At 40.0% G+C, this 11,639-nt stretch overlaps 1 protein-coding gene across 3 annotated transcripts in view; it reads left to right on the plus strand.

Moving 5' to 3' along the window:
* LOC105915521 (unconventional myosin-XVIIIb) overlaps nucleotides 1-11,639 on the plus strand; it is an 81,954-nt gene that overhangs the window by 1,905 nt on the left and 68,410 nt on the right. For all 3 annotated transcript variants that reach the window (XR_004931560.1, XM_036140568.1, XM_036140569.1), the window contains exons 2-3: nucleotides 2,347-2,489; nucleotides 8,824-8,976. Coding sequence is in view for 2 of the 3 variants with exons in the window: in XM_036140568.1 (XP_035996461.1) it covers nucleotides 2,347-2,489; nucleotides 8,824-8,976 (296 nt within the window). In the remaining variant the exon portion in view is untranslated. The remainder of the gene's footprint in view (nucleotides 1-2,346; nucleotides 2,490-8,823; nucleotides 8,977-11,639) is intronic.

Consider the following 11,639-nt stretch of genomic DNA (forward strand, 5'->3'; position numbering starts at 1 on the left):
AGAAAATTGTTCTTTCAGCTGCAATATTGTTGCAGTGTGTTGTCGGCGTAACACAAGGCTAAACAGGAGGTTTAGGCATCCAGTAACAAGTCCCTTCCTGATAGTAACAGTACCATGTTGTCATTCAGCATTTTCTGAGACGTCATCAGGTTTACATGTGCAGTGATTGTTTTTCTGCCTTCATTGTGACGTCACAGTCAGTTTAATGTCTTCTACTTGTACAAAAGGTATTCTTTATTCTTGCAGAGTCATAATTGCTTTTTCTGTCTATGATTGCGGTGGTATTACCTCATACTGCTAATTTAAGCATAATCAAGCCTTCAGTATAAACAGATTTAATCACTAAGAAAACTATAATTAAAAATTTAAATATAATATATACTTTTTAAACTAAATCAGCCATGTTATGACTATCGGTACACCAAACACTAAATCAAAAATAATGAATGAATAACAATAAATCAGATCAACAATTTCTTTAATTTATGCTTTACTGCTTTTAAGTTTATCAGAGTTTTTTGAAACAAATTATTAACTCATGAGGTTGTGTTTTCTTAGGGTATAAATTTGATGTAACGAAAAAGCTCATTTCTTTTATCCACCAGCCACTACGCTGGACAGGAGGCACCCTTTTGGACAACTGCAGCAAAGAGTAGCAACTTTGGGTCTTGTCTTGAAAAAACATAACTGTCTCCAATAAAAAAAAAGCACACCAAGTAGATGAGAACACTCAGACGGTTTTATTAAACCTGCGCAAGGAGAAGAGTCACAGGGTCTGCAGCTGTTCTGAGGAGCAATGGAGCTGATATCGGTATTTATAGGACAGCAGTTTGCAGAGGGTGGCCTATCAATCGTATCAACTCTGTTACAAGACAGACACGACTTAATAACAGAGACTAGGAAGAAGGGCGACCCCACAGGGGAGAGACTGAATTAACACCAACTTAAAAGGTAGCAGACATAAGGTGAAACAACAGGTCACATAGGCTTTAGTTACCCTTCCTCAGATAACGAAGAACAGAGGTAGACCAAAATGTTCCATCACAGCCTCCAAGTGACCATAACCACTACTGGATACTATCTATGTGTCAACATTTAGAGTGTTTAGCAGTGATGCCAAATATCGCTTTTTCTGGTCTACCATTTCTAGTCGTCTGCATTGTCGATGGCTTTGCAGCAATCCCTCATACTGAGCAAGCATGAAGCGACAGTGGAGAAGAAAACTCCCCATTAACAGGAAGGAAAACCTCCAACAGAACCGGGCTCAGTATGAACGGTCATCTGCCTCAACCGACTGGGGTTACAGAAGACAGAACAGAGACACAACAAGAGAGACAAAAAAGCACAGAAGCACACATTGATCCAGGAATCCTTTCTATGTTATATGGTAATAGCAGATGATGTGCCTCCCCTGGATGGTGTCACAGCTATGAAGAGAAAAATGACAAAGAACAAAAAGTTAAGTGTCTGCTGGGACTTTAACTGGACCTGGGTGCTGAGGCTTAAATTAGGAGTTTATAAAAAAAAACACTCCAGGTGGGTTTGATGTGAAACCAAGCATGAATACATGGCACTGCAGCTCATCCACGCTCTTACGTATGGTGGAGTACATGTCATGCTGTGGGATTTGTTCCAAAGACCCTGGGAACCTTACTAGAATTGAATTGCACCATGAGTTGCTTTAAATAAGAGAAAATGATTAAGTTTTGATAGGTTCTGCCAGTGAACTGGAAATGGGCTTCCTGGGATTTTCAGTGGGAAAATGATTGAAAACATTTGGCTAAATCAACATAGGACTACTTCACCTGACATGAAATCATCCTTCTTGCCTGATCATCTCAATCCTTAGAGCTAAATCCTGACGAAGAAACCCACGTGCTGAGCTGAAGAGAAGAGAAACTCACAGAGGACCCGGACTACGGATGGTCTAGAAAGGTTGTACAAAGGGAATGTGGACTTTTGTCAGGATGGGAGTCAGGAATTGAGCTTCTGGTGATTTTGTTAAAAATAATCACCTAAGAAGATTTCCCCTCACTGGATAAATGCCCTCCACTATTGGGATTTTGTGTGATTAAGCTGCCGCAATCATAAAGAACACTCTGTCTGTAAGTGTGCTGCGAAAACCGGGGGGAAGTGCCGAAAAACAGAACAAGATTCTTAAAAGCACGAGAGAAGACGCTTTCTTTAGAAAAAGGACTCGTCTACAGGCACAGGGCGACCTCAGCATCAGCAAAGCGAATCACAGGGATGGGCGTGTTTGTGTTGTCGCTCAGCTCCTCTCTGACTGATGAGATGCAGAAATGCTCCACACCTCCCCTCTTTGTAACAGCTTCTCTCCAACGCTAGGTTGTCTCGCACACACCCCACCACTGGCTGGCATCACCGTGACCCCTCCTCCCCACGACCACCACCACACATCCCTGAACCCCTCCCTCTTCCTCGGAGCAGCCATGGCCTTGTCTTCGCGCTTAAAGCTGTGGGAGCAGAAGGGAGGTGCAGAGTGGCTGCATGCTGTGTTAATTCTACCTTTAACATCTGATCCCTGCATGAGTGCGTGTGTGACGGGACCAAGCATTGATAACACGGTCCGTAGGAGCCTCTGTTCTGATCCTGAGTCACTGTGGCATGTCACCCAGGCGTTTCAGTGTTTTAGTCATCCGGCGTGTTCACGCCTCCATTTATAGCTTGGTAAAGCTGCTCGCCAATATATGCAGGACAATAACCGGTCCCCAAGTTGGTCTTATGCATGAAAAAAAAAAAAAAAACACTCCTGAAGATAGAGGTGAGGTCACTGAGGCACAAACTAGAATTTTCCTTGGTCAGTATCTGCTGCATGAGTAAGGCTAAGATCTAAACGATATCCTTATATCCTTATAATATCCTTTTCCTTTCAGCTAACAATTAAAACTCTACTCCTTACTCCTCTGTCAAATCACATCCCAATTATGTGAGCCAAGTTGAATACTTGAGCACTCAACCTTTATTTATAAAGCACATTTAAAACAAACAGGGATTGACCAAAGTGCTGTACAGAAATCACAGTTGCAGAGCATAAGATAAAACCTAAAAGCTAAAATACATAAACACAATGCAAAAAGAAAAAAATTAATGGAGATAAAATATAATAGGATAAATGTTTCAATTTAAATAAAATACATTTTAAAATAAAATAAAATAACATTTAAAATAACATTTTGCCAAATGTCCACAGCCATCGAGAAGAAGTGTGCTTTTAGAGAGGATTTAAAAACCTCAAAGGAGCCTGCCGATCGGATATGCCAAGGCAAGTTATTCCAGAGTCTCGGTGCCGCTGCCATAAAGGCGCGATCAAGTACACTAGAGTTTATTTCTTGTTAAACTGTAATAGAAACACAGAAACAATTCAGGTATTACATATTTTACTCAACAGTAACTTACAATTACTGTTTAAAAAGAAGCTCAAGTGTGACATATAGCCATGCTGCTAGGTGGAGCTAGCAGAGGGTTGGTCCAAAGGAAAGAGGAGATCTTGCTTCTGATTAAAAATGACATTTTATTTGAGGTGTAAAACTTTGAGTGAATGAAAATTAGCAGTGGTCTTTGGAGAAAGGGGCAGAACGATTTTGATGTAATCATATTTTTGTCAAAAAGACGAGAGGAACTAGCAGAGTTATTAGAATTTTATTAAACATTGCTAGTTTGAATTGATTCCAGTTTCGATTTTCTTTGAATGATTTTTCTGAAGGTAAATTTAGACCAGGACCTGCACGTGCTTGAAATACCTTTCATCAGACTGTTGGAGCCCTTACAGGAAGTTACTGCCAAAAGCATTATCTGCATGGTGGTAGAGCTAATCAGACTCCTGCTAGAGGATTAGGATAGCTTGCAGCAATGGTTTTCCAAAGTTGGGGCTGCAAATCAACGGATGTTGGGCTCTCAAGATCCTTTTTTACAAATTACACCAAAAAAACAAAACAGACAATGGAAATGCATACTAGTGAACATCTTATTGTTAAAGAATATGTTTAAATGCCCCATAGAGATCTGGTTTAAATTAAGTTTATATTTGGGCTAAAACGGAAAATCTTTTGTGTTCCATCCATCGTGTCTAACCCTTGTGGGGTTGTGAGGGGTGCTGGTGCCTACCTCCAGCATTCAATGGGTGAGAGGCGGGGTACACCCTGGACAGGTCGCCAGTCTATTCCAGGTGTTTCTAAACATTTATTTGAACTCTAAACACCGACCTGATTACCGCTGAGGATGACAGGAAAAAGAGGAAGCTAAGCTGGCCTTAAACATAGGACCTCATGATAAGCGCCTTTATTAGACAAGCTAAACAATCGCACACCTATGAACAAATATAAGTTCAGGACTCTCCATGTGTACCAGACATGGCTTTAGAGTATCTGATTCTGAATTAATTACTTTTTAAAATGACAAATACTGAAATACTAATTAAACACTGTTGCCAATGTGCTTTGGAGATATTCTGTCAGACGAGCTACCACCGTGTGAGACTGTGGCAGTCCCGTTTGGAAATTACAATTCAAGCTGAACATCTAATTAGTTTTCTTTTAAGGAGACAAACTAAACTTTGTCGTTGGGTATATTTAGAAAAAAATGTTGTCTACATAGGTCCCATCATTAATAATAGCCCTGCAGACCCAGTACAGTTTAAATATATAAATATGTTCTCACATCCATGACTATCCTCTCAGATTATTACATTTTTAGAGTCTCTTTGCACTCATCGATATTAGAACAGCCATAGCAGAATAATGTATGAATTTCTTTCATATGGAGTTGACTGAAGCTGACTATGTTTTGTTTTATGCTTTTTTGGAGTGTTTGCATGATTTACAGACTTTTTTATGAACCTTATCAATTTTAATTCTAAACTTTGACTACTTTTATACCAGGCGATGTTGCTTGGTCTAAACCTAGACAAAAAACAGTATATAGCTCTAAATCAGGGCTGTGCATCCTCTTAACGCTGAGTCGCTTGTAGATGAGGTTGTGTATGGCCTCAATGTTGCAATCAGGTTTATTTCTCAGGAGATATATAACCAGAGATGTCAAAAGAAAAAAAATTAGAATCAGATTAGAAAAACATTGGTTGTGTTGTCATTGTACCTGTTGACCAAATTGTATACCACAGTAATGTCCATTGATATGAAAAGGGTCAGCGGGTGAAAAGCGTCCACTAAACATGCATTGAAATATCAAAAATCTCCTAGCACCATCTGTAATGTTGTTGAATGTTTAATCAAAATTACCAAGTTAGGCACCACATGATTATCAGGAAATAACGGACAAACGTTTTCAGCTTTTGGCAGTATTTGTTTTATGAATACATGCCTTGTGAGGTGTGACATAACAGAACAATAGATGCGCTGGTGTTATCAAACAGCAAGTATTGCACTCGTATAAAGAAGAAATGCAAACACCTTATTTTCAAAATGCAAGAATTTATTAACAAAATATTTCCACTTCTAGTCAACAAACTCTTTTATCGGGCAATGTTCAACTAAACTACTAAATAAAACTGCCAAAAATAAGCAAAACGAATAAACTATAGAAAAAAGGAAAAGATAATAAAACTGAAAACAATAACACATTAATATTGACTCATGAGTGACGACCTTCAGATTATGAGATTATGAGACTGAAACAAATGAATGATGCAGTGGTATCTTGGTTCAGTGTGATTGTATATATTAATGAACCAGGTTTTGTTTTGTTCAGGCAACCAGTTTACCATGGGAAGCAGAAAGGAAAGAATCATTTTCTGAATTAGAAATCAAAAACCTTTTGGACAGTTGATTCTTAATGTGTAAAGGAATTTTGAATGGAGTTGACACTACCAAGATGGCTCTCCTGAAAACATTCATGGACTGAAGTTAGCAAACCCCGGCAATGTTAGGCAGCAAACGGAGAACCCAATGATTCAACTGAACACCGAGTTGTGTTCAAAAGATTTATTGAAGGAAATGAGATGATGACAGGCAGAAGAGGCAGATAATGACAGAAGTGACTGGTGGTGGGCTGAGCAGGCTGATGGACAGTACACGGCCAAAGAGTCCCCAGTGAGGGCAGGGCGAGCACACAAACACGGGATCAACCACGATCTGTGTGAAAGGCGGGTATTTATAGAGTCCCAGGTGAGATGAGTCTTACCTGGGACTGAAAACAGCCAGCCAGCTCAGAAAGTAGCAGACACGAGACAGACTGCTTGACAGGTGAGCGGTTCAGCTAACAAAGAAGAAGTTAGCTTTTAGCTTTAGCTCGGGTAACAGGTAAAATTTTTCATTTTACCAGGTAAAACATTTTCATGCAGTCCATGTGAGATGAAGGAAACACAGATAAAACAGAGCAAGCTCCCTTGACTGGACCATCAGTGTTCAAACAATAAGGCTACATCCACACGGAGTTGAATACTTTATCTTTTTTTACTAAAAGTTGAAGTGTCAAGATGAAACGATACAAAGTCAGGGGACCCATAATAGGAGGTGTAATACCTATGCCATGGCAGTGAGAAGGAAGGAAGAAGAGCAGGGTGAAAATAATGAACACAGTAAACGCCACACAAATGTAATGAAGTGTATGCTGGGAACACAAAATTGATACTGGACAGGGCGCCCCTGGGTCTACCATATCCCCCAGAGATGCACCTGGAGCTGAGTCTGGATGATGGTCGCTTCCAGCGGTAGTTCCATCTGTCCAGGACCCGGTATGAGGACCTGCTTCAACGTGCCTGGGGTTGGGTCAGCTATGAATGGATTTAACAGAGCTCTGTGAGATGATCAAAGCTTGGGATATGTTTTAGAACCTAAACCTGCTATAAACTCCATAATGTTCTGAACTGTCTCTTGTGTTCCTTGGGCTTCGTGATGCTGCTTGTTTATTAATGCTCTCTAAGATACCGCTAAGGCCAGAAACAGAACCGTTGGATTTCAGCCAGCCAAGCCAACTCTATTTATAAGCACTTTAAAAACAGTACAGTTGACTAAAGTGCTGAAGAGATATGTACAGCATCAAAAGCATAAACACATAAAACACATAAAAGATCGTATAAGTTACTTGAATAAAAAATGAATGAAGTGAGCTCTGTCATGCTGCGTCAAATGCTAATGAGAAAAGGTGGGTTTTAAGAACAGATTTAAAAAAATAAACAGTGAAAGACAGTGAAAGAGACCTGTCTGGTGTGTAGTACCAATAAATTCCAAAGCCTTGAAGCTGACAAAGAAAAAGCTCTGAGCTTCTGGACTTGGTACGTCCAGGAGAAGCTGGTCCGCAAAAGCTCAGATAGAGTGGGGCCAGACCATTAAGATTTAAAAGCAAATAAAAGAATCTTAAAATGAGCCATAAACTGAAAAGGGTTTATGTGCGTTCTCGCTCTTTCGTGTACCAGTTAAAAGGTGGGCAGCTGCATTTTGCACCAGCTGGAGACCAGACAGGGTTGTCTGTGAGTCACCATAATACAGAGAGTTGCAGTGATCAAGAAGTGTTGTGATAAAAGTATGGAGAACAGTTACAAATCTTTTTTTAAGAGAACATGTTTCACCTTTGCCAGTTGTCTCAGGTGATAAAAACTGGATATCACCACTGCACTTATTTGCCTGTCAAGATTACCCCAAGGTTGGTAACAGTGGGTTTTATATAATGTGCCAGAGAGCCAAGCTCTACAGAGGATGACCCATTGGAGACCTAAAAAAACAAAACCTCTGTCTTTCTGTCATTAATATTAAGGAAGTTAAGTCATCCAGGCTCTTGCTTGCAATGATTGCGCTGAGTAGGTTCCCTCTTGTTTCAGGGGAACATAAACCTGGCAGTCATCAGCATTAAGATGAAAAGCACAATTGTGCTTGCTAAAAAAGGAGACACAGGAGAGTTGATATAATTAAAAAGATAGAGGCTCAAGAACTGAGCCTTGTGGGATCCCACAGGAAAGGGAAACGGAACATTTAAAATTGCCCAGGCTGACACAGAATGTCTTTTTTGTAACGGTCTGACCTGAACCAGTCAAGGGCAGTCTCTCGAATGCCAAGTGCTCTAAGCGAGAAATTAAAATGTTGTGATCCAGAGTCTCAAATGCTAATTTTTTTGTTAAGAACTTTGAACAGTGCAGATTCTGTACTATTACCTAAAACCAGACTGAAAAACTCAAATTCCTTGTATATAGACAATGTTTTCTCCAACATTTCTGAAGAAAAGACAACTTGGAGACTGATGTAAAATGTGATAATATAGATGGATCCAGGTTCCAAAGGCTGCACTAGCATGTTTTCAATCATTTGTAAAACACCTGAGGACAGACTACAGTAAATAACAATAAGAGGAGGTCCCAAAGTAGAAATTACTACTTATTAAAAATAAAAACCTTGGTGGGAGAACATCCACGGGAGAACCTGAGGGCTTAAGATGATCAATAATCTTCTTTAAGCAGTTAAAAGTCACCTGGTAGAAAATGAGCACAGCAGGACACTAAGACTGTTGAGGCAAAGGTAGGGGGAGAAACTATCTGAGCCTGAGTATTTGTTATCTTATTCACAAAAAATATTTGATACTCATATTAAATGACACATGCATGGACTCAATTTACTGATTAGTTTGTGGTAGTAACATGACAAAATGTGAAAAGGCTCAAGTAGCACAGATAGTTATGCAAGATACAGTGATTTTTCTTTTTGTCTGATTGCTTTTTTTCAAATATAACATGAATGCATCTAATTTGATATAACCTTTAGCCAAGCATGCTGATTCAATTGTACTGTTAGCATACATCGCATAATCACTTTCTATTTTTGTCAAATCCTCTGTTTTTATTATTTTCTAAAACTACAGATAAAGGAGGAGAACAAACCAGTGGCAGCAACTATCCCTCCACCACCACTGTCAGTTCTGCCAGGAGGTATCCTAAAACAGCTCGTCAGAGATTCAGAGAAGGAGACCAAACATAAAGAGCCAGAGGTCAAAGAGGTCAAAGAGGAGAGAACAGTAAGTTAATGACAAGTTTGTTAGTCAATTAACCCTCATATCCAATATCATCTCACTGTGTTGAATTCCTTTCACCTGCTGTATGGGGTATTTCCTGTACATATGCTGGGCCTCACGTTTAGTTTAATGGTTGGAATTTAGAAAATCTGAGACAAATGAAACAAAACACGGAACACCATGGGATTGCCTGTAAGAATAATGAAACTAAAAAGCAATTATGTTTACTATAACCACCGCCAGCAGGCAATCTGGGCGAACTGTCTTGCACAAGGACACAATGACTGAGACAGTCGGAGCGGGGGATCGAACCAGCAACCTGCCAATTGCAGGATGAACTCCCTAACTCCTACACCACTGTCGCCCCAAGGTGGCTAAAATCTTTCTTGGGAGATCTCAACTACTTATTGACGTGGAAATGATCAATCTGGAAGAGCAAAGATCTCATGTGAGATTCCCCAAGGCTCAATTTTCAGGCCATTGAATACTCACATGCTCCCTCTAGCTCTGATATAGTTTACTACTGTGATATACAGTTTACCATGCTGTTGACAATGACTTTATGCTTCTGTGTCACTACTGGACCATAAACATTTATACTTACTGAATAGGTGTGTCCGTCATATGATTGGTTGGGTTGTAATTTCCGCCAGTTTAATGCAAAAAGGAAAGAGTCACATATACTAAAACCTACAGAGCATACCTGAAACCCGGAAGTAGTTATGGACTGGAAGCAGACCAATATTTTAACAGCTACACAAGGTCTTTCACTTAATACGCCATCACACTTGTCATTCAAAGCCAATAAAAATAGATAAGACATCAGCACGTTACATCATTTTATCAAGTCTTGACTATTATTAAGACAGCATGCAGGCTTAAATCGGAGCCAATGGGACTTTGGCTCAGTTTTTCTGAAAACTATTTGACACCTATCCAGGTGTTGAGACTCCTGGGACTTATGGGTCACGTCCAGGACGTGACGTTTAGGTCGCTGATTTGCATCTGTCTAGGAATGTTCCTAGGAGGAAGGGCCTCCATGTGCTTAAAAACAGCTGTGCCTACACTGCAGGTTGTTCTATTTTGAGATGCCAGAATTGACAAATACTCTTGGATAGGTGTGGAAAGATTTTCAGACACAAAATTCGAGCAATAGTCCAGTTGCCTCCAAAATAAGCCTGTTTACTGTTGCCATGACGGATAGCTGAGAATGTGCAGAGGCACTATTATTAAGAGTTTTCCTTCCCTATTGACCTTGACCAGAGCACCAGGCAAAGGTGTCCTCGCTCCCCCCTCCTATTCATGCTAGTAGGAAAACTGTAGACTGATTAGCTTTGTCATGAGGAAAGAGGAGGACATCAAATTATCCATCCATTTTTCTTTTATGCTGTCGTTTTCCTACTATATGTATCAGACCCAGTTTTGTCCATTCTGGTTATCACAGACTTGCTAACTCTATCTGATAAATACTCTGGGTATTGTTAACATTTTGGCCAAAGGGAGTCTCTCCTGGTTAATCACCTGTCCAGTGATCTGTCATCATCCTCCTTACCATTCAAGTTTGTTTCATAAGCATTTGAATAGTTTTTATTACTCCCTCATTTGACAAGTTCTTTGATGGGAATTCTTGTTGAGAAGTATAAGCGGGACATGACTCGCTGGTCTCTCCCCTTTCCCTTGAAAGGCTGAATTAATCTTATAAAGATGGCGATCCTCTCAAAATGTCTCTATCTGTTCCAACACATTCCAATATTTATGAAAGGATCTTTCTTTCGCCAACTGGATCAGATGGTATCCTCATTTAAATGGTCTGGTAGGCGTCCCGGTATTAGAAAAAGCTGTTTTGTAACTCACTAAAAAGGTGGAGGGTCTTGCGTTACCCAATTTCACTTAACATTCCTGGGCATGCAATATAAATAAGCTCTGCTGTTGGCTCAGCAGTAGAGCTGATAAACGCACCTCGGGCCAGCTGGAGCTGTAATCCTCAAAGGTCTCGCTACAATATCTTATCTGTGCCCCATTTCTCCTTAAGATTCATTACATTTCACAGAACCCTGTAGTCACCAACTCATTGAAAACTTGGACTCAATTATATTAACACCGCGGTCTGCAAGAACCCTCCAGTGTAACTCCCATTTTTAAAAAGTATGGTTGCGGTCTTCCGCCTCTGATCACAACCTTCGTACCTGGTGAGATAAGGACCAACTCCAGGTTAAAGACTTTTACAAAGGAAATACTTTCACGTTGTCAAATCCATTTTTCCTTCCCTTCCAAACAACCCACCAGGGTCACCTATTGACCCTTTGCTCACCCAGGACCCTGCTCAGAGAAGAGCAGGCATTAGACATTTACCCAACCACCGGCACAACTGCAATAAAGGTCAACAGTTTTGGTCCTGTCTAAACCTGTCTAATTTATATAATTATATATTTGACACTCTTACTAAATGGAGAACTGACCCAATCCCTGCTTAGTTATATTCGGTATCCTTATATCTATCCTAACAGGCTTTGCAGATATCATCATAAGCTGTTTTGCTTGTTGTTTAGTTTATCATTGATGCCAACAGACTTCTAGTACTGCAATATGCTAATATCTGCTGATCCAAAATTAGCACACTTGTCACCTGCATCATGTTTTTCTTTCTTCTGTATGTGCAAATAACA

Source organism: Fundulus heteroclitus, chromosome 8 (assembly GCF_011125445.2).
Source record: "Fundulus heteroclitus isolate FHET01 chromosome 8, MU-UCD_Fhet_4.1, whole genome shotgun sequence".
NCBI lineage: Eukaryota > Metazoa > Chordata > Actinopteri > Cyprinodontiformes > Fundulidae > Fundulus > Fundulus heteroclitus.